General features: G+C 37.1%; 5 protein-coding genes, 1 long non-coding RNA gene and 1 pseudogene across 6 annotated transcripts; 2 read left to right on the plus strand and 5 right to left on the minus strand.

Annotated features, from left to right (window-relative positions):
* The first annotated feature begins 1,838 nt into the window (after positions 1-1,838).
* On the plus strand, positions 1,839-2,987 carry LOC147792681 (uncharacterized; annotated as a pseudogene).
* Positions 2,988-5,795: 2,808 nt separating this feature from the next.
* LOC111794518 (histone H4) lies at positions 5,796-7,220 on the minus strand. Its single transcript, XM_023676562.2, has 2 exons — positions 6,855-7,220; positions 5,796-5,947 (listed from the first exon to the last, which is right to left on the minus strand). Exons 1-2 carry the CDS (start codon positions 7,159-7,161, stop codon positions 5,943-5,945), a joined length of 312 nt encoding a protein of 103 aa, XP_023532330.1. The 5' UTR covers positions 7,162-7,220; the 3' UTR covers positions 5,796-5,942.
* A 1,321-nt stretch (positions 7,221-8,541) lies between these two features.
* LOC111794520 (histone H4) lies at positions 8,542-9,209 on the minus strand. Its single transcript, XM_023676564.2, has one exon. It carries the CDS (start codon positions 9,132-9,134, stop codon positions 8,823-8,825), a length of 312 nt encoding a protein of 103 aa, XP_023532332.1. The 5' UTR covers positions 9,135-9,209; the 3' UTR covers positions 8,542-8,822.
* Positions 9,210-10,069: 860 nt separating this feature from the next.
* On the minus strand, positions 10,070-14,737 carry LOC111794437 (uncharacterized). Its single transcript, XM_023676452.2, has 7 exons — positions 14,479-14,737; positions 13,505-14,105; positions 12,768-12,928; positions 12,031-12,126; positions 11,464-11,720; positions 10,833-11,053; positions 10,070-10,720 (listed from the first exon to the last, which is right to left on the minus strand). The coding sequence occupies exons 2-7, from the start codon at positions 13,844-13,846 to the stop codon at positions 10,340-10,342; spliced, it is 1,458 nt and encodes a 485-aa protein (XP_023532220.2). The 5' UTR covers positions 13,847-14,105; positions 14,479-14,737; the 3' UTR covers positions 10,070-10,339.
* A 1,478-nt stretch (positions 14,738-16,215) lies between these two features.
* On the minus strand, positions 16,216-18,559 carry LOC111794433 (uncharacterized). Its single transcript, XM_023676446.2, has one exon. It carries the CDS (start codon positions 18,143-18,145, stop codon positions 16,637-16,639), a length of 1,509 nt encoding a protein of 502 aa, XP_023532214.2. The 5' UTR covers positions 18,146-18,559; the 3' UTR covers positions 16,216-16,636.
* LOC111794532 (uncharacterized) lies at positions 16,216-18,975 on the minus strand. Its single transcript, XR_002815106.2, has 2 exons — positions 18,557-18,975; positions 16,216-16,447 (listed from the first exon to the last, which is right to left on the minus strand). It is a non-coding gene; the product is annotated as an uncharacterized LOC111794532 (long non-coding RNA).
* Positions 18,976-19,777: 802 nt separating this feature from the next.
* Positions 19,778-22,018, plus strand: LOC111794467 (uncharacterized). Its single transcript, XM_023676500.2, has 2 exons — positions 19,778-20,056; positions 20,580-22,018. The coding sequence occupies exon 2, from the start codon at positions 20,858-20,860 to the stop codon at positions 21,785-21,787; it is 930 nt and encodes a 309-aa protein (XP_023532268.2). The 5' UTR covers positions 19,778-20,056; positions 20,580-20,857; the 3' UTR covers positions 21,788-22,018.
* Positions 22,019-23,451: the final 1,433 nt, after the last annotated feature.

The raw sequence follows: 23,451 nt of genomic DNA on the forward strand, positions 1-23,451 counted from the left end.
TGACTTATGGTTAGGCTACCATCAGTTGAGGATTAAAGAGAGTGATATCTCAAAGACAGCCTTTCGCACAAGGTATGGACATTACGAGTTTAGGGTAATGTCGTTTTGCTTGACCAACGCTCCAGCATCATTTATGGGGTTGATGAACATAGTGTTCAGAGAATTCTTAGACAACTTCGTGCTCGTCTTCATCGATGATATCATTGTGTATTCCAAGACTAGGGAACAACACAAGGAACATCTCAGGAAAGTGTTGACCACTCTGAGAACGAACAAGTTGTTTGCAAAGTTCTCCAAGTGTGAATTATGGGCAGAACAGGTGGGATTTCTTGGGCATGTAGTTTCACGAATGCGAATCACCGTAGACCCAGCAAAGATTGAAGCGGTGACGAATTGGCCTCGCCCGACCACAGTGACTGAGGTACGAAGTTTTCTTGGTCTAGCAGGGTATTATCGGCGGGTTGTGCAGGATTTCTCCAAGATCGCCACCCCCCTCACTGAGTTGACCAAGAAAGGAAAGTCGTTCACCTGGAATGATCAGTGCGAGGATAGTTTCCAGGAACTTAAACAGAGGTTAGTAATAGCCCCGATACTTACTGTGCCGTTAGGAGATGGAGGCTTTGTAGTATACTGTGACGCTTCAAAAAGGGGGTTAGGGTGTGTCCTCATGCAACATGGGAAGGTTATCGCCTATGCTTCCCGCAACTAAAAGAATACAAGTGAAACTATCTCACCCACGACCTAGAACTCACAGCAGTGGTATTTGCACTAAAGATTTAGAGACACTACCTTTATGGAGAAAGGACCCAAATTTTCACTAACCATAAGAGTCTTAAATACTTTTTTACTCAGAAGGAGTTAAACATGAGACAACGCAAGTGGTTGGAGTTGGTTAAAGACTATTACGTGGAGATACTCTATCACCCGAGAAAGGCGAATGTGGTAGCTGATGCGTTGAGCAAAAAATCAGCACATACGTCTGCTCAATTGGCCCAGTTGACGATACAACCGACCTTGAGGCAACGTCTTATTGATAAACAACATGGTGATCCAAATTTGGTTGGAAAAAGACGTTTGATAGATGTCAATCAGACAGAGGAGTTTTCATTGACAGTCGATGGGGGGCTCTTGTACCATGGGCAGTTATGTGTGCCAAATGAAGAAGAACTGAAGGTAGAAATCCTAACCGAGGCTCACCACTCACCATTCGCCCTACATCCTGGCAGTACCAAGATGTATCAGAATTTGAAATGACATTATTGGTGGCAGAATATGAAACGTGATGTGGTCGAGTTCGTGAGCAAGTGTTTGGTTTGTCAACAAGTCAAAGCCCTAAGGCAGAAGTCGGCGGGGCTATTACAACTACTTAGCATATCTGAATGGAAGTGGGAGAACATCGCCATGGGCTTTATCGTGTGATTACTGAGGACGGCCAGAGGCTACACAGCTATATGGGTTGTGGTTGATAGGCTCACAAACTCAGCTCACTTCCTGCTAGGGAAGTCCACTTATTCCGTGGATAAATGAGCTCAGTTGTACTTGAAGGAAGTAACAAGATTGCACGGGGTACTAGTATCCATTGTGTCAGATAGGGATCCCTATTTCACATCAAAGTTTTGGAAAAGCCTTCAAAAAGCGTTGGGTACACGGCTAGAGTTTAGTACAGCATTCCACCCACAGACGAATGGGCAAACTGAACGCTTAAACTAAATTCTGGAGGACATGTTACTGGCCTGTATGTTGGACTTTTCCGGTAGCTGGGACACACACTTGCATCTATAATAACAGTTATCAAGCGACGTTGGGTATGACACCTTTTAAGGTCTTATACGGGAAGAAGTGTCGATCCCCAGTGTATTGGGATGAAGTGGGAGAACGCAAGTTGTTGGGCCCCGACTTAGTGCAAGCAACTAATGAGGCTATCCAGAAAATAAGGACTAGAATGCATAAGGCCCAAAGCAGGCAAAAGAGTTATGCCAATGTGAGACGAAGGGATTTAGAGTTTGAGGTGGGAGACAAAGTATTCCTTAAGGTGGCTCCCATGAAAGGCGTTCTTAGGTCCGGGCGCAAAGGAAAGTTAAGCCCACGCTTCATTGGACCATTTGAGATCTTGGAGCGAGTGGGACAAGTAGCTTACCGGTTGGCCCTACCACCTGTACTCTCAGGAGTCCACAATGTGTTCCATGTATCGATGTTGCGACTATACATATCTGACCCATCGCATATGACAGATTTCAAACCTCTACGGTTGGATGGGTTTGAACTATGAGGAAGAACCAGTGCAAATTGTGGATAGAGAAATGAAAACCCTACACGTATCGAGAGATCGCGTTGGTCAAGGTATTATGGCGGAATCACCAGCTGGAAGAAGCCACTTGGGAACGAGAAGACGAAATGATGAGCAAGTACCCTGAGCTCTTCAGAGCGGAAAGTAAGTAGCGCAAGCCTTATGTATTTAAGTGAAGCTTTCGAGGACGAAAGTTTCTTTTTGGATGGAATATTGTAAGAGTTATAAAAAATAAGCTCTAGGGTTCAGCATGGCAGTCAAACCCTTAGCCAGCCGCAGCTCGCCGCTCTTCCTTCTTTCTACTGCCGCCCGTGGCCCTTCCTTCTCTCTTTTTCACTTTTCTTCCTTAAGTCGCTGCCACTCAACGCTCACGGTCCCGCAACCAATTGTTTTCCACATCGCTCTGCGCCCCTTCCCACATTAAAAAACCCCCGCCCAGCACCCATATCGTCGCCGCGAGGGAACGCCATCGTCGTTGCCAGAACCGACCTCAAGAGGATTAAACGCAGCAAAGGTTCAACGCCTACGTAGGAAGAAGGCTCAGTTCGAGGGGAGTCGGACCGTCGTTGATTAGGAAAGGCCAAGAAAGTAGCTCCTCAGGTAAGGGACACACCTATTGAAACTAAACAATTTGTTTTTTTGAAAAATGGGTCGAACAGAATTGTCCTATGGCTAGGTGCTGTGTAATCTGATTGCCGAGTGTAATGTAATCGCTGTGTGTGTAATCTGATCGCTGTGTGTAATTGTGTGTAATCTGATTGTTGTGTAACCTGATTGTTGTGTAATCTAATTATTGTGTAGTCTGGATAGGTGTCTATTGTCGGCATATTGTGCTTATAGGTAGCCCCGGTTAAGGGGTTTGTGGTAATAGTTACACGCTGTGTGTTTCGGGTAATCAGCCACCAATAGTCACCTTGGGGTGATTCTAGAAAATGACTATCCAGGTAAGGGTTACACGCTGTGTGTTTCCTGGTAACCAGCCGTTGATAGTCAATTGAAAGAAATAAGGAGGTGAGGTCCTTGTGGTAATGGTTACACGCTGTGTGTTTCGGGTAACCAACTAGGAATAACCACTTTAACGAGTAAAGGTGGCGTTGATGTTGTGGTGGCAATAATCACCTGCTGCGTGTTTTGGTTGATCTCTTTATGACGATTGATATGTTGACCCCAATAGCGAGTTCCTTACTGAGTATTTTTATACCCATCCTGTTTTTAACCATCTTGTCCTGTTTTTAACCCTGTCCTGTTTTTAACCCATCATATTTTTAAAATGATTTTTCAATATCTTGTCCTGTTTTTAACCCTGTCATCTTGTCCTGTTTTTAACCCTGTTTTTCAATATCTTGTCCATCTTGTCCTGTTTTTAACCATGTCATCTTGTCCTGTTTTTAACCCATCTTGTCCTGTTTTTAACCCTGTCCATCTTGTCCTGTTCCTACGAAGCTGTGGCATGGAGGTGATGAGTAGGATGCCAAAGTCAGACAATTCAAAGATTTTTTTTTTTTTTTTTTTTTTTTGTAACGGGTCAATTCAAGGATTTTTATGTTTTATAGTCTCATTTTGTGGGAGAGACGTTTCCGCACTTTTGTTATTAATTTAAACTATGTTTTTAACCCATCCTTTTGAGTTTAAAGTTTCCTACTTTAGGCGTCATTATTTTTTTTTTTTTTCAATTTTTAGAGGGGTACCCCGCACTTGATTTCTAATAAATAATCGTTTTGCATGATTTTCATTCTTTTCCAAATAAATCACATTATTTTTTTGTAACAGCCTTGACCGCTACTTATATGATAAATCGGGTCATTACACATACTCTTAAAGAAAATAAGAAAGAAATAATACCACATGAAAGCGGTAAAAGAGAGCAATAAAGAAGTACAAGGCAAAGGTTTCAGCATGTCACGGGTATGCGGCCATGGGCGACATGCCCTAGACAAGCATGACCACATCCTCACTGGCACACCATTGAGTGTTTGGCTCTGATACCATTTGTAACAACCTCAATCTATTGGTAGTAGATATTATCCACTTTGGCTCGTTACTTATCACCATCAAGCCTCACAGTTTTAAAACACGTCTACTAGGAAGAGGTTTCCACATTTTTATAAACAATGTTTCGTTCTTCTCTCCAGCCAATACTAGTAGGACTAACTTGAGTAAACAGATTCTAGTTTTGTATTCCATGCAGACCGGCATAAATCTCCACTTCCACATTTCAACTAATTTCAAGATGGATTAATCTGGAATATTTGCAGACCTGATAATACTAATAATAACCTCCCATTATAAGGAAACGAAAGAGGTTATTATCGGGAGAGCCAGTACGGTTATTATCGGGAGAGCCCGCGCACTGCACAGTACTTTAGTTGACAGTGAAAGCTATCAGAGTCAGATTTCAAATGAGTATCCCCAGCAGTTCTGTTTTGGGCAGGCTGGTGGCGGTCAGATGGTCTAATTCTGAGTCATGTCCCATTGAGGATAGGATCTGGATAAGGTCTCTAACAAAAACTAAGCTGGACTAAGTTGAGATGAAAATCAGGAACAAATGATGGCAATAAATCAAGAAGTTAAAGATCACAGACCTGCACGCATGCCCTTGACCGCTTGAGAGAATCCCACCTCTATACCCACTTCAATGCTGGATAGCAGAAAACCTGCAAAGCCTTGAGGTCTCGCTTACAAAAATGTTAAGTAGAGTAGACTTTCTCAACTTTCTGAGTTCTAACAAATCTCTAGCATATTCAACTTGAAGCACGAAAAATATGAATTATCAAACTGCAACAAAGCATTTCTACTGTGGTTAAGAGAAATTGGATCCTGAATAACATTCTTTCAAATTGCTTTGCAGCAAGAAGCACCCACGAAGCAACTTAATATATATATATATACACAACAAACATCAACTTCAAGAGTCATACCTGACCCTGAACTAGGAGAAGCGACTCCCGTTGAGAAAATTTGAACATCTGTACGCTGCTCTTACACATGCAACACCATTTGAAAGAAACAATGTTACATTTGAAAGAAACAATGACTTAACATTGTTGGATAAAAATCCCACATCTGCTAATTTAGGGAATGATAGTTTATAATCAAAGAATACTATCTCTATGGAACGAGGCCTTTTAGGGAAGCCCAAAACAAAGCCATGAGAACTTATCATATAATTGTGGAGTCATGTTCATTTAACTTGGCATAAGAGTCATGCCCTAAACTTAGTCATGTCAATAGAATCCTCAAATGTCGAACAAAGGATTCCAAAAGAAAAAGGAGTCGAGGCTCCTCGAAGGCATAGTAAAAAAGGACGAAGACTCCAAAAGAAATAGAGTCGAGCCTCAACTAAGGGGAGGTGTACTTTGTTCGAGGGGGAGGTGTTGGATGAAAGTCCCACGTCGGCTAATTTAGGGAATGATCATGAATTTATAATCAAAGAATATTATCTCTATTGGAATGAGGCATTTTGGAGAAGCCCAAAGCAAAGTCACTAGAGCTTATGTTCAAGGTGGACAATATCGTAACATTGTGGAGAGTCATGTTCATCTAACAAACATCACTTCACTTTGAACAAAGTTGCTACTAGCTTCTGGATCGATCTATAAAAATGGAGTGTTTCAAAACGCATCATAAGGATAGTAACCGGAACTCCATAGGCTTGTCAACCTGCAAAATCGTTAACTAAATTACTACATACCCACATGATCAAAAGCAAAATAAATGCTTCAACAGTGATGAATAAGCAAATTTATGAAGTACATCTATCACTGGATATGAACAGAAGAGTTTTTCAAATTCTAAACTCAGAATTGCATAATGCCTGAAATCCATACCAGCCAGAAACAAAGAAACTAAAAATTGTTTCTTCTTGATGCCAACAAAGTTCTGTAAGAGATGTTCTTTTCCAGGAGTTCACATGCAAATTCCTAGAGCATATGAAGTTGATCTAACTAGAGAGTCAAGGAGAAATAGTCATCTAGTGGTAATAGAGCAATTCAATCCGATGAACTTCACATGAATCCAGAAATATATGAGGCTACAATTATCCTTGAATTTCCGTATTGGCATGCATTGCAATTATCAAGAATCTCTTACATTCAGAAGATACACGTTCAACCAATGCAATTGATTGATGTTACTTATTGGATTTGAAAATTTCTAAAACTGACAAGATACCTCCAGAGATAAAGTTTCCAGTTGCCTAAGAACACCGGTTCTTGCTCATTGCAAAAATTTCGTGATGTAGCTGGTTCATTCGTTCAACAATTATATTTAACGTCATAATGCCTTAAATTTATCGATTGTAAAGGAAACATTAAACGTGTGATGGCGAGACCGATCTGTAGTTTCTTGTACAAGATGAGACGTTTAAGATCAGGTTACAGATTCAATTTTCTAGTTGACGAATCAGATAAACAGATGAAGGAGTGAGACAAACGATTAGTAAATAAGAAGCATAATTTGACAATAAACCAGTGTCTTCTCCAACGCAAAACAACTCGCAGAACCAAAGATAACTAGCATTTCTGAGACATACTATACAATCATTCTTAAAATCAAGCCATAACCTAACCTCCGAAACCATACAAAGTCCTCCCCTGCCTTTTCAAGGCATAAACCACATCCATAGCAGTCACAGTCTTCCTCCTCGCATGCTCAGTGTAGGTAACAGCATCACGAATCACATTCTCAAGGAAGATCTTCAAAACACCTCTGGTTTCTTCATAGATCAATCCACTGATACGCTTAACGCCACCTCTACGAGCCAAACGGCGAATAGCAGGCTTAGTGATTCCCTGAATGTTATCTCTCAAAACCTTCCTGTGACGCTTTGCTCCTCCCTTTCCCAAGCCCTTGCCTCCCTTACCGCGTCCAGACATTTCACGAACGATTAAGGAGAACGAACAGTAAGAGATTCGAAATTCTGAGTTTGACTACGGAAAAGTGGTTTAGGGTATTTATAATATGAAAGCGCAATTCTGGACTGGCTTTCAAATTCGGAGAAGAATCGCGTCATCCGTTGGATTCTTTGTGAAATCGACGGCTGAAAAAAGAGCGATCCGCGTGAAACCTATGCGGATTCGAGATTGGCGGGCAGTGGGAAATTTCTGAACCGGGCAGCGGGAATTTTAAATTTGCTGCCCAAAATTACTTAATTATTTAATACGCCCAAAAAATTAATTTTATCACGAAACAAAATATGTAAAACGATATATAAGTAAGAAATATAAATATAATGCAAATATTCAATATTATTTATCGTAATTAGAGATGGTTATTTAATTAATTAATATATTTCTTTAAACAAAGCAAAATATTTAGTGTCAAATATTGTTTAATAATGTTTCAATATTACTATGTAATAAACATTTAGCCATTGCTATTAGTTGTTAAGGAAATTAATATATATCAACGAGGGCTCGTCTTTGATTAGCCATTTATCATTATCTACTATACGGAAAATTCAAGATTACCAGTATAATGTCAAATATTATATAGTTAACATACAAAGTGATATTACTCGAGTAAAAACCTAAACGGAATATAGTGTTGAACAGAACTCTCTATGGGAAACCTTCGCACTCTTTATTAACACCAATCGAGAAGAGAATACAAGACACTTTGTAGGATATTACTATTTTTATTGTTTTTGGACTTCACCAATCGACAAGATCATACAACACACTCTGTAGAATACTACTATTTTTATTGTTTTTGGACTTCTTTCGCACTTTTTATTAACACCAATCGAGAAGATAATACAAAACACTCTGTAAAATACTACTATTTTTATTGTTTATTTATTTATTTTTCTTAAAATATATGTAGTATTTTTCCTAAAATATTTACTAATATACAATGGACTCATACAATTATTGGACTCGACCCTGTTGGGCTAAGGATGATATTTAACATTAGAGTCGAGCTAAGGATGATATTTAACATTACTCACGCACACAATTTATTGGGCTAGGGATGATATTTAACATTACTCACACAATTTATGTTTATAATTATGTGCAGGTGCAGGAGGCTAGGGCAAGATCTACCAAAACTTCATCACCATTTCTTCAAATTGAGTTAGTTTAATGATAAAATGATCGATGATTGAGAAATCAACAGCACGGTGCTGCTAATCTTTTGACACATTTGAAGAAGTAAATATCCGAATTCATGCATAGTAGCGAAGAATCTGGCAAGGCTCGAAGACCTCTCCAAAGAAAAGAGATATCTATCGTAATGGAATTAGTATTCATCTCTAAGCTCAAGAACGCACCACCATTCATTTAAACATGTTCATCCTACAAATAATATGTTCCAACACTCATTCTTCTCAACAAACAATCTAAAGATTCGGTCTAAGCGTAATACATGTTCATAGTTTTAGTGGTCAGACAATAATCACACGACGAACTAGAATTTCATTGCCAGAACAACGATGAACAGCGATGAACAGCTTCAGAGAAAGACTAACAGAAATCTCAATGACTAGGAAATTAAATCCTAGATATACAATCATTCGTGAAATTAAACTCTAAACCTAACCTCCAAAGCCATACAGAGTTCTTCCTTGCCTTTTCAAGGCATAGACCACATCCATGGCGGTCACCGTCTTCCTCCTGGCGTGCTCGGTGTAGGTCACAGCATCGCGAATCACATTCTCCAAGAAGATCTTCAAAACACCTCTGGTTTCTTCATAGATCAATCCACTGATACGCTTGACGCCTCCTCTACGAGCCAAACGGCGAATTGCAGGCTTGGTAATGCCCTGAATGTTATCTCTGAGTACCTTTCTGTGACGCTTTGCTCCTCCCTTTCCCAATCCCTTGCCTCCCTTTCCACGTCCAGACATCTTTTCGACTGAAGATTGAAGAACGAACTGCAAGTGAGATGGTTTCGGATTTTGATTTTGGTGCCGAACTGTGGCGATTTGGGGAATTTATGGGAGTGCGAATTCCGCGCCTAATCTTTTTGAGGTTCGTCTGGAAAGCGCGTTGTCCGTAGGATTTTAAGTCAATCGACGGTCTTGAATGTCGATCCGCGTGATACCTTCGTGGATTGTGCTTTGGCCGTGTAAAGTGATTTTTGTTTTGGCGGGCAGGGTCAAATTCCACGAACCGGGCCCAAAATATGGGGGAATAAAAACCCCCCATTTTTTAAAAATTTCTATTTTGAAATTACAATTTTAGACTTTTTGTTTCGTTTAGAATTTTACTCTTTTACCTTAGAATTTTATTCACAATTAAAATTCTTAAATTAATAATTACATCAATTTAATATTTTACAAAGACAAAGCGTATGCATAAATGAGTAGGGTTTGGTAGATGTTTCCATCGGTGAATATGAGTTGTGTTCCTCCATCCCCGCAAGGGCAGAGAATCCATCACTGTCTCGGCTGTGCTATCGGAGGCTCTGGAAAAGTCGGAATAGAAGAACACTCATCTTTGAGTGGGCTTACTAGTTATTCGATACCGGAAAAGTCGGAATAGGAGAACACTCATCTTGGAGTGGGCTTACTAGTTAGATGCTTTCAGCAGTTATCCACTCTGCACTTTGCTAACCAACGTTTACCGTGGGCACAATAACTGGTACACTAGAGCTACGTCCTTCCCGATCCTCTCATACTAGGGAAAGGTCCTCATATTGCTCTAACGCCCACACCGGATATGGACCGAACTGTCTCACGACGTTCTGATCCCAGCTCACGTACCGATAATTTTTTTTAGACCAACAAAAAAAAAAAATTCAAATGGGTTAGATTGACAACCGAAATCGAAATACACATCATTATACTATAAAATACGCCAACTTCGTCACTCTTATGATTCAATTACTTGAAATTATTCGGAGTAAAAACACTTTCTTAGAAAGTCCAATACTGCTAGTCTGCTACAAACAAATTCACGTACTAAAACTGATACCAGATATTATTATTAACAATAACATGAATAATACCATGCATTTTCCTATCTGCAAAATGCAGAACTAGCATCATTTATAGATAAAATTCAAGCTCCCAACAGACGAAGCAGGCGGACTCAGTCCTTTCCTTTCCGATCACGACGACGGGAAGAAGATTCGATATTCAGGATCATATGCACTGACAATAACAGCAAAGAAAGCCCATATCATAAGGATGCTTATCACTCCAGTTCTTATCATCTGATCGAAGTTTCCATGTAAGTGATTTTCGAACTCAAACATCTGAGACCGTAAGATCGAATCGTCCCCATGAATTCCCTCAGTAATCAACTCTCTGTTCACCGTCTCATTTGTATCCAGTCGCTGTATATCGTGGAAATCTACTTTTGAACAATTCGTGCAGGAGCATTTACCACCAAGATATCTGGGCAGTGTTTGCAGGTACTCAGATAGAACCTTTTCATATGTAGTCTCCCCCTCAATTTTCAACTTTTTCCGGGTAACAGGTTTCAAGATCTAGTATAAATAAACCATACTTTGTTAAGGAGAACTGAAGATTATACTTCGATTCATAATCAAATTATCAGCAAGGAGAAACAAAGTGCAAAAGCTGGAGGAATAATCTTACTTGAATAAAAGTTTGAGCAAGAAGTCGAACAACGGGAGGAAGCCGAATGACGAACAAACAGCCGAGAAGGTTTGGGAAGTGATCTTGCAGAAGGGAAGAACAATATCTCATCATTTGCATGGGAACTCTAAAGGGAGTTAATCCTTCACAATCCACTAAGACTGTGATTTGGGAATTTTCTGCATCAACTAACTCAACGACCCCATGTTCGACCTGAGATACTGCGATTAAAAAGCGTATTATACAGTCAACACGCTAAAGAACGACCATAACAAGGAAAGCAAATCATCTTATTAACAATGTAAGGGTGATGCCTAATGCTAAACAATGTTAAAATCAGAAATAGTCTTTCCAGCAATCTGGATATTGATCACACAAAAATTTATCATAATCAAGATTCTTGTTAGAAATTAAAAGATCAATATTGTCAACCTTTAGTAATAATGAAAATAGGTAAATTAAATGCACACTATCAGCACCTAAAACCTTCAAAATTTTTGTCACAATTAGGAAAATCAAGAAAAAGTTCACCCTCAAAATTAAGCAAACGGCTCCTATTGAGTAAAAAAGGGAGAAGTTGATTTCTAAGAAGTCGGTCGGAGTTAAATATTGATAAAATTAAGAGACATACTGATGGCTTGGGTAAAACGGGGTTTATCTTCAGACGACAAGCTCATGCAAGCCAGCCCAAGCCGTACGATGAGGCAAGGCCTGCCCGTCAGATCAAATCCATGCCAATAGACCATATGTGACCACATATCAAGCTCTGAAGATGAAAGTATTTTGTAATTTTCTCTCCAGCGAATTGTCTTCTTAATTGAAGATAACAAAGATGTAAAGTCACCATTTGCAGCTGTATAGAATCTTTGAAGCTCATTTTCATTAAATCTGAATGAAATAAAAATGTGGTAATTAGCTGCAAAAAGGGAAGCCTATGAATTCATGCACAATCCCACCAATAACAACCACCTATAAACACACACAGTCAAGTTAAACCAAGCAGGCATATAAAAAAGGAGATACTGAGAGTAATTAATAGGAGGTATACAGAACTTTTAAGTTAAATAATACTTGGTACCTGTTGTTAATATTAACATAGGTCTCATCATATTCACAGAGTCCTAAGGCTAAATTTTCAGTCTTGCATCTTCAGTCAACAACAGCTATAAGATCTACAGCAATTCAAATTAGAAATTACCTTTCTGGCAAACTAAAACCCTGACTTTCCAGCTCTTTAGAAAGGGAAACCAACCAACTTTCAGGTTCAGTACTTTGTGGAGCCTCATCACAGGCCCTGCAAATTATGTGAACGATTTAAAATTTAATAGAGTGCAGAGATTACAGAAAACACCCAAAAGTCCGAGCAGAAGTTAAACAAATGATTCTTTAAAAAATCATCAACATTGAAATAGAGAGAACATTCACAAAATGTTGGAAAATGGTGAATAGACAATTACAATCGAATATTAATATCGACATTGAAAATGTCAAGGGTTGATTTTCCAAAAAGTGTCAATAGAATGTAGAAGAAAACATTGATACATATAAGGGAGAATGAAGAAAGGTGTGGGTTGTCTATCCCCCATTGAAAAATAAAAAGAAGATGGGAATCTGCTACGAGCTTTTAGCTTAACAGTAACTGGAAGTAAAAATAAATAAATAGCTGTCCATTGATGGGGCAGTGATTAAATCGGTTGACATATCCTAAGCATTTATGTTTCGTGGAAGTAAACAACCTGCCATTAACGTTGAGGAAGAACTAAACTATCCCATATAGATATATAACATACATTGAATACCGAAATGTGGACATGTCAACTGACTTTTTATTTCTTGATTCTACTTCTAGACTATAGTAAAAATAACAAAGGTCCTTTCAGAATTTTGATCTAAAGCGTAAAAGTTAAGCCTTCTAGTGCCATTTCAATACAGTACCTTGCATCTGTGGGAGATTTTTCAGAAGATAGTTCTGAGATCATTTCAGAATATGAAGGGGAATCATTGATGTCATCTGAGTTACCACCCACAGTCTCTGTCTCTGTCTGATCAGGGAGTGATGTTGCTATTGATAGTACAAGTATTGGCTTTGACAACATCTGGAAAAATAAAGGTAATATATAATGCACTGAAGAAACAAAGCATATTAAGAATTTAAGATGGGAAGAACAGGAATCATCGGTTTCCAAAGTTCAGGAGACTGCATCTGCAATTCTTGCCATCTTGACTAAAGCAACTGAAGGATGTAGATCGCGCACATGTTTGCACAAGTAACATTGGTAAGAAAATGAAGGTTTTGAGTTAAAGAGCAACTAAGCTTTAGCATATTTCAGGAATTAGCTTAACATCCCGTTCCACGTTCAAATTATGATTTAAGATGAACCAATTGAGGCAAGCACTCCACATTATCATGTCCAATGCAGAATAGGGTCTGCATAATTAACTACCATTGAGCAGGTTATGGACATTATCAAGACATAAAAGGGAACATGCTTAATAAACACGCTGCACATACAAGTAAACATAAACCAACAACTTACACTCAACAAAATAATGTGAGAACCATAATAAGCAGATAAGGCCAATGAAGATTTCATCAAAGACTAGATCATATGGGTGACTTGCGTCTAAATTACGATGTGAAAGTCATAATTAACCAAGTTAACAGAACAGACCTGCATGCCTTTGACTAAACCTCTGAAAGGAGTCCATCTCTGAATCCACTTAAATGGTGGATAGCAAAGAACCTGCAAAGCTTGAAGACCTCGCCAAGCAAAAGGACACCTAAACTTTGAGAACCTTCTAACTGTCTCTAGCGCAGCAACTTTGAGCAAGAAAAGTGTCACCTGACCAACTGCACCATTCACAATTCTGCTCTGTCTAAATGAAGTTACACTCCGTATAGCATTATTTGAATATGCTTTTGAGTGAGAAACGGCAATTGAGCATCCTCGTGGTTTTCTACTTCCACCAACACCAACTATACCTGATCCTGAACTAGGTAACGTGTCCTCCATTGAAAAATCTTATGAATTTGCAACCTGATCTTCTACTAACAGCAGAACTTGAAGAGGGAGAATGATCGTCTGTCCTTAATAAAATTGCTACAAACTACCGGGATCCTACGCAAAATAAATAAATACATAGTACTGCGCAAAGCACTTTTTTAGGATGATAAAGCCACAGAAAGTTTCCTCATGCATCATCCATACAAAAACAACGAACAGGCCAAGACTGTAAAGATTTCAGAAATGAAGATTGCTGAGTATTGTCAACCTGCAAAATCGTAAATCAAATTACCATAAGTCAACCTATCCCCAAGAGACGATCAAATGCATTAAAACCGTTAAATTAAAGAAGAAAAAGACAAAGGAATTAAATACAACACATCGAATCCAAAAAAACAAAACGTGGATTTCAAAGAGCAAACAGAAACCACGCATAAACCTATTTCCGCACACGAACAAACTGAAACCACACATAAACAATACAACCTCAAACGTTTACATCTCCGAATCGGAAAATTAATCGCCAACAACACAAGCATCGTTTGCAAACAAAAATCATCATTATTCGTTCAGCAAAGCATCCGGATCATTCAATTATCACAATTGATGCAAAGAAAACACGAAATTAAGGAAAATAGTACCAGGAGTTGATTTGAGGCGAAGTGTCGGCGTAGTATCTAAGCGGAGAACGGCATTTGTGTGTTCGATCGGGTGTGTGAACGGAATGGCGACGAGGGAAGTGAGAAAGAAGGAAGACGCGGGAGGGTTAAAGGTCAGGACGTGGGCTGTAGGCGCCTTATTCTTCCGTTGGGTTCAGTAGAGAAAGGGGCTAAAAGGTAAGAGATCGGGCGTAAGGTGCTAATTTGTAGAATCAAAAGGATGGTGTGAGCTCACTTGTCTTCTTACACGCTCCATTCATTGCCCTTTTTAACTGACCTTTTAACACTCTCACTTAAACTTACACTCGAATTTCGTGGAATCTACTTTGAATGGATCGGTGAGAGATTACTTACCGTTAGATAAATTGAGTAAATTTCTATTTTTCTGTTACAAATATGTATATATTTATTTATTTATTTTGGCTAATAACTCAAAATACTTTTATTTCATATATTATAATTTATTTATTTTGGCTAATAACTTTTTATTTTCAATATGTTATAATTTATTTATTTTGGCTAATAACTTTTTATTTTCAATATGTTATAATTTATTTATTTTGGCTAATAACTTTTTATTTTCAATATGTTATAATTTATTTATTTTGGCTAATAACTTTTTATTTTCAATATGTTATAATTTATTTATTTTGGCTAATAACTTTTTATTTTCAATATGTTATAATTTATTTATTTTGGCTAATAACTCATAATTTCACAATCAACCCTTATAAATATTATACTTATATATTAAAACATTAAAAGTTTTTTGGATAATGATTTTAATATTTAAGTTAAATTGTTATAATATTAAATTTTAATTTTTTTTTAGAAATTAAGTTGGTAAACATATATATATATTCTTTTTTGTGCATTTCTAATAAAAAATGAAAATTATGGGTTCCATTATAAATTAAATATAGTATATCCAACCCGAATCGGCATATTTTTTTTTTGTTTTACGCCCCGTAGTTCTTCTTCAGCCAAGTTTCGGCAGGTGCAGGTACAACTATTAGTAGAATAACAAAAATGTGTTCCTTGTCATTACTATGTTTCCTCGTCCACAACTATTTACTCGCGTTGAAGAAAAATTCTTACATAATCAATTTGGTAGGAATGAAGAATAAAAACAGGAAAGGGAGGAATAAATCCTGAATATGTAGGGATAATTTTGCAGAGATGAAGAATAAAACTAGGACCGGAGAAGAAGGACTCGGAACTCGTGAACATCTTTTAGTTATAAGAAGAATTTGAAATATGGCTAATTGACATATTCGTTTTAAAATTTTTATTATTTAAAAAATCCACCATTATTTTTTAAATTTCATACTAATTTCAAACTTATTAGAAAGAGAAAAAACCTTCAAAACATTGAACCTAAAGAATGCTGTCTCTAACGTTCACAGGAAGCAGCAGCTCTTATGGGAGAGGCGTTTGATGAAGATGGTGCAGATTACGATTAGTCTCGGCTGGGAACGCGAACGTCGGAGCCGAGGAAGTTAATGTTGGGTCGTTGGGGTGGAGGAGGCAGGGAACAGAACCGAATTTACATACTCATCTTCTTCAATCTCCTCAACTTTTCATTAACGTACATCAATAATCGGTTCTATAAACATCATAACATGTTCTAATCGCACTTTCAATCTGATTAAAAAACAGCGAAATGCGAGAATCAGACCCGAATAATCAATCAAGGAAGCAAGGGTAGCTAAGAACACATAGAACCAAAACAAAGCTAGTTTCAGGAGATGAAGCTAATATGTATTATTGGTTCAAAAAGAAAGGGAAACATGATGATCAAGTAGCAGTTAATCCAAATCAATGCATTTACAATCTTATTGTATAAATAAGATTAAATCTGGCAGTTAAGCTAAGCTTGGTGTAAGGTGTTATCTATTCATGATGAACAGCACAAACATTTCTCAGCAACAACTGTGTGCCCGCCGCCATTCTGAAAGAAACCATAATGTTCCAATCAGATAAACTTGGGCAGTAGAAGATGGTATTTAAGATCAAAGGAAAAAAATAGATTAAAACATATTTCCCCTTTTAATTTCATAAACACCAGCAGTTCTTTTGCTACGCCCTTGCGAAATCACACCGAAAAACACCCTTTATATCCCTCCGATCGGTGCCTCCTTCAAGATAACACCAGCTCGTTTGCTCCGAGATGAGGGCGAAGGCAGACACGAACTTCATGTTCTTCTGGACCAACGCGATGTTTAGGCACCATTATCTCTAGACCAGTACCTGTCTCATCTCCATATGCTTCTAGCTTTGCATCGTCCGGGATCCTGGTTGGTAACGGAATTTCCCTTATGAACTCTCCCGGAGGGCAGTGCTCAGGTGATGGATCGGTGAGCTTGAATGTTCTGTCGTTTCTTTTCACAAAGGGCATGCATCCTGTGCTCACTGATGTTATCTTTACAACCCCATGAGTGAGGTTGTTCCACCAAGTCACTTTAACTCGTTTTAGATCAGCTAAAGGCAAGCTGACGATTATTAGGTATCCTTGCTCGTCCTCGTAGATCGTTTTTGCAGCTGTAACAGGACCGTAAACGTTCCTCATTGCCCCACTGAAATCATTTAACCATGGAGGTTCAACTGGATGGATTTCTATATCCTGAACTCTCTCATTATGTTGGCTAATGAGCAAACAACAGTCTTCATCATTCCCATGAAGAAACAAATCCTTCTTCCGCTTGTTGCCTTTCGGTGACAGATCCATCCCTCCACCATTTACATGGTTTGTTGGTCGGGTTGACAGGTTAAGACTAGCCCCATTTAACAATTTTCTCGGAGGAGGATGCGAGTTGGTCTTCAAGGGAGGAAGGGGTCTTTCCAGCTCAAATTCTGTGCTGGGAAGGTTCCTCCACGAACAAAACTCACTTGCTTCTGGTGGGATAGAGAAGTTAAGATCCCTCCCTGTAAGTTCTATCCATCTTTTCTGCTCCTCCTCGTCAAGACCTTTGAGATTAGGCGACGGAAGTAAATCGATGCCATGCACACATTGAGGATTCGACAAGCCCCTGTAATGCTTTCGCTGCATCTTGTGAGACCGAACAAACCCCCTGTCAACGCTATAAGGGAAAGTGCGTTCACCTTGCCGAGAATGTCCATTCATATAACTCCTGAGCTGCATTTTTCCAAGTGCATTCTCTGGCCTTTCCTTAAAAACCCACATATATATATTCTCCATATCATGTTGAACCATGAACCACTCAAGGTCTAGATCAGACTTGTCAAACCCAGAAACCCCATTACTGTCCCGAACGATTTTGCACTTCGATTTCTCATTCAACACTGGCTTAAAATAATAAGTAAAGAAAAACCAGGCACCCCACACACTGTCTAGTCTCTTTGAGAACTTACGTCCAGTCTTAGGCAGATTAAGAAGAGCATCAGTTTCATTAATTTGGGTTCCCAGACTAACATCCAACATGTCAAAAGGGTCTGAATTCCAGGGCTGTGGAGGAGGACTGCACTCGGCTGAAAGCGGAAGATTGATATCGGGCGGTCGGGAAAGAACAACAGGTCGATTCAACTCTCGCTCAAGTTCTTCATGAGACATAGAACTTGAATCCATTGACAATAGTGTAGATGGGTGATGATTTTCCATAGACAAACTCGTTAACAAATCCTCTCCCATGTCCTTTCAGCGCTCAACCCAGAATCAGTCCTTATTTACTCACAGTTCCAATAGGAAGAAACTACCACCTCCTAACACATCCAGACAAATCCAGCTTCCCAGATAAAATCAAACCCCATACTCAACAACAATCAACAATTTTCACCACCAAATTTCACCTCAACATTCAAAATCATCGTCTACTTCAACAATCAAAATTGAAACTCCCAAACAAAACCCACGAAAACGATTGGGAAAAAAAAAATCCCAGAATAACACAATAATCAAGACGAAAAAAAAAACCCTAGATGGATATAAACAATAAATTCGCATACAGCAGAGTTCCAAAAACAAAAAGAAAGCGAACCTATCCAAGATTTGTGTACGCCAATAATTCCGAGAAATATAGAACAAAGAAACGAAACAACTTACAATTAGTATTAGAGAAATTAGGGCAATCAAAAGAGATTCGAATTTCGCGATGGATATCCAATTGCGGAGAATTACAGAGCCCTTTTACAGACCGCAAGAACAACGCTCATCTCCCCCTCCAAATCCAAAGCCCTCCGGAGTCCAGAAAGAGAGAAGTGACGAAGAGTTTGAGGAGAACAACAACGATAACGGTGTCCGTTAATCAGACCGCTTAACTTCGACGGAGTTATTATGAAGTAGGTTAAAGAACAACGACGGCGCTTACTAGCGGTGACGGCGCTTATTTTCATTTTTCCCTTTTCTACCCTTTTCCATTTATTAGCCAAGGCTGTGAATGTGATGTAACATATGGGCCATGGGCTCATTTGGTATTGGGCCCAATATTTCATAGTCCATATTATTGGGCTAAGACTCGCGTAATTCAAGGCCCATCACAGTATTCGGCCCATTATGTCCTGGTCCATCTTATATTTACAATATATTTTTATATTTTCCAAAAAGGAAAAATCGAATTATTATAAAATTATAAAATATGCTAATAATAATCAACATATGAAATTATGCAATCATGGGAAACTTTTTGTTGGTTAACTCGTTCAAATTAAGAAAAAAAAAAAAGTCAAATACGACACGAGCTTTTGAACTAGATTTAATTTGTTATTATCGACATTAAAATTTGTAAATAACCAGAGATTCAAAATTTAAATGAGTAAAAATATTTTCATTTAACGCGAAATTAACCATACGGAGACTCGCTCCACGCAGGATAGAAGCACATGAGGGAGTGAATATATATATATGTATGGTTTTAAAAATATTCCCACTTTTTTTAGTTTTAATAAAATCATTAAATTTTTATAAATATTTTTAAAATTATATTTTTGGTATAAAAATCGTTAAAAATGTTGAATAAAAAATGGAGGGTAAAATTGTCAATAATTGAATCGATTTTTTGTGTCATTTAAAATATTTATGAAACGTCAAATGGATTACATTAATTAAGTACTTATAATTTAGTCTACTTCTAATAATCGTTATCTCGTGTAAAAATAAAAATGAATAAAGTAACACGCGATTAAATAAATAAAATAAAATAAATTTATACCTTACATAAAAATTAAAAATTAAAAATAAAAAAACACGTTATATAATAATTTTAAATAAAATAAATTATTTATGGAAGGTGAAAAAGAGGAGGGAGGAGGATTCTCCTGTGTTGCATTCAAAGGCAATCAATGGGGAAAAAAGGAAAATAGTATAAAAGTTGGTTTACACGCATTTGGCTAACCCACCCATGTGAGCTGCCATCCAAGCAACCCCCACATACTACTCTTTCATTCCACTCTCTTCCAAAATTCCCCTAATTCTCTTAGTTTAATCTCTGTGGGCTTCGTTTCTTCTTCATCTTTTGGATGATTTCTTTCTGAAATTAATATGAATCGGATTTTTGTTCGCATCTGTTGATCGTGCCTGCTCCTTCATTCGTTCCGCTTTTTAAAGGTAACTTCCTTTTCATTACGCCTTATTCTCTCTCAAGAACATTTCTGGAATTGCTTTTGCGTATGTTTCAGGCAATAATCTTACTGATTCTGAAGCGTTGTTTTGTTCTGTACTGTTTTGTTTACTGTTCTTGAGGCTGTTTGGTTATTGTTGCGCTGAATTTGAGGGTTTCGTCGATTTCTTGTCATGTTTTTATGAGGTTTTAGATTGTGGAGTTCTATTTCTGTTTTGGAAAGCTTGGGAGTTTCTTTTCATTACGCGTTATTCTCTCTCAAGAACATTTTTGGAATTGCTATTGCGTATGTTTCAGGCGATAATCTGAACTTACTCCTCTTTTCATTACACGTTCTGAAGTGTTCTTTTGTTCTGTTCACTGTTCTTGAGACTATTTGGTGATTATTTTGCTGAATTTGAGGGTTTCGTCGATTTCTTGTCCTGTTTTTATGAGGTTTTAGATTGTGGAGTTCCATTTCTCTTTTGGAAAGCTTGGGAGTTCTTTTCATTACGCGTTATTCTCTCTCAGGAACATTTCTGGAATTGCGATTGCGTATGTTTCAGGCAACAATCTGAATCTACCTCCTCCTTCCATTACACTGAAGCGTTCTTTTGTTCTGTTCTGTTCTGTTCACTGTTCTTGAGGCTATTTGGTTATTATTGCGCTGAATTTAGGGATTTCGTCGATTTCTTGTCCTGTTCTTATGAGGTTTTAGATTGTGGAGTTCCATTTCCTTTTTGAGAGATTGGATTTAAGGTTTTGATTGTTAATGGCGGCGATATGAGATTCTTCCCAATTTAGGGGATATGATTTCTTTCAGTGGATTAGGAATCGGATTGAGTTTGGTTTTCGGGTGCCTTCTGTTTGCTCTTGTTGCCGAGCTTTACTATCTGTTATGGTGGAAGAAGAGAAGCTTTAACTCAGAGGTTGAAGATGAATTCACCAGTTATGCTAAGGAGTTCTTCCATCTAATTTGCTGGAGAAGGAGTTCCTCTTCTTCTTCTTCAATTCAAGCCAACAATTCCCTAAGAAATCCAGAAATTAGAAACCAAGAACCCGACATTGAAATCGGTTCTAGCAAGGATTTGTTGTTGAAATCATCTGGAGGAGAAGATGGAGTGGAGTTAGAGCTGATGAGGCTGCATAATCTTGCAGGCCCTCCAAGATTTCTCTTCACCATTAAAGAGGAAACCAAAGAAGATTTAGAATCAGAAGATCGAAGCAGAAAGGGATCAAGAACAAGAAGCTTAAGTGATCTTATCTTAGCTCTTGATACTCCATTTCTCACTCCCTTGCCTTCTCCTCCATTCAATCCACCCTCTCCCTTGAGTTCTTTCAAACACCATGGATTCAATATAAACCCACTCTTTGAATCATCAACAGATTTCGATTTAAACAGGCTCATATCTTCACCTCCCCCAAAATTTAGATTCTTAAGGGAAGCAGAAGAGAAACTGTACAGAAGATTGATGGAAGAATCTCAGAAAAAAGCTTGTAAAAATGGTGGGTCGATTCAAAATCCTGAAACTCCAGCCATTTCCAACCCCATAGCTGCAGCTGAAGACGAAGAAGATGATGAGGTTTGTTGTACAAAAGAGAAAGAGCTTCAAAATCATTATGTCTCACAGTATTCTTCAAGTTCTTCACAGATTCATTCTTCAAGTTCTTCACAGATTCTTCCTTTAGCTTCTTCTCCTCCTTCAGGCCGTAGATTTGATCATGTTTTCATTACATAGGTCTTTATGATTGAATTTGATCGTTCCTTTCAAGTTCTTCAAGTTCTTCAAGTTCTTCACAGGTTTGATTGAAATTTAGTGAATTAATTGTTGAAATTTTGGAAATCTGACACTCTTTCGAATATCGACAAAACCCAATTATTATTGCATTGTTTTGTTCAACACCCAAGATAATGTTGATGAAATTTAGTGAATTAATTGTAATTTTGAAAGGCTTGTCCTTTTTGGTAATTTCACTCTTGTTCTTTCCTAGCTTTAAATTCCCCCCAGTTTTTGTAGTGAGAGAACTCTTGCATTCATTGTTAAATTACAATTTAAACCCGTTATTTTCCTGAAATAATAAAATCTATTTCTTTAATTTCTCTCATTATTGTTGTTCACACATGAAATCAGAATCTTCTTTCATTTTCAAACTAAAAATAAAAAAATAAAAAATATTGAACTTTCATTTTCATAGAATTAAATTCTAACATAATAAATTTTGAATTTAATTCCAATCCTTGAACTAATGGATAAATCATTTAATAATCATTTAATTTTTAGTTTTTAAAAAGCAAGCTTATCATTATTAATTTTTGTTTATTTCTTAACTACGTTTTTTAACTATGTTGTTTAAAAACAATTTTGAAAATTAAAATTAATGTGGTTTTCAAATAAATTTGATAATTTTTTTTTTTTAGAAAAAGAAATACGATACTTGTAATAGAAAAAATGATGAGAAAATAATTATCGTATTTAAAATTTTATCGTCAATTTTTATTATTTTAACATATAAACACATCTCATTATCATCACTTTATCAATATCTATGCAAGAAATTCCACTAATCTTTTAATAAATTGTATTGAATTTTAACAATTGTTTTAATTACTAAATATAAAAAAATTAATTGTTTGAAAATAATATAAAACATAAAATGCTGACGTGGTAAATGAAAACTTCACAATTAATGTAAACATCAGTCATTTTGGCGTATATGAAACTCAAAATTGAATGACAAACAGTTAAAAAAAGGACAGAGACCGTTTTAACTGAGGGAAAGAAAAAAAAAACAAACATGTATCTTTCTTTACCATAAATAACGTTGCAATTTGAAACTTTTTGAAAAACTGTCACAATAAAATAAGAGAAAAATCAATTTCTACTCCTAAACTTAATATATATCAATTTAATTTATACTATTGATTAGGTTCTAAAAAAATATTGATTTTTATGTGGGCAAATTGGTAAATATATTTTAGAAAAATATAAATATAAATATAAAAAAGATTTATGTTAATAAAACCCAAAATTTTAGAAATATAATTGATTTTTTTCCCTAACAATAAGATAATGTAGAGTGGTTTTTAAATAAAATAATATTATATTGAATTACAAACGAGGCTATGTCTATTTAGTCTATAAATTTAAAAATAAAAAGGTTAATAAGTGAGAAATAATTAAGTTTCTTTATAATTTTATGTATGTTTAGAATCATTCAAGTTAGACATAATTGATTTTGCTCGTAGAGCCGTTCGAATCTCAAACAAGTGTAATTACCTTTATATTACATTTTACCCTCATTGATTGAGAATCGTATCTATGGCTACAACAGTTTTACCGGTCTACCTATCCCCATTAATTAATCCTCGCTGACCACATCCAATATAAAATCATCAAATCAA

The sequence above is a fragment of the Cucurbita pepo genome, chromosome 5 (assembly GCF_057944985.1).
Source record: "Cucurbita pepo subsp. pepo isolate OVF chromosome 5, ASM5794498v1, whole genome shotgun sequence".
NCBI lineage: Eukaryota > Viridiplantae > Streptophyta > Magnoliopsida > Cucurbitales > Cucurbitaceae > Cucurbita > Cucurbita pepo.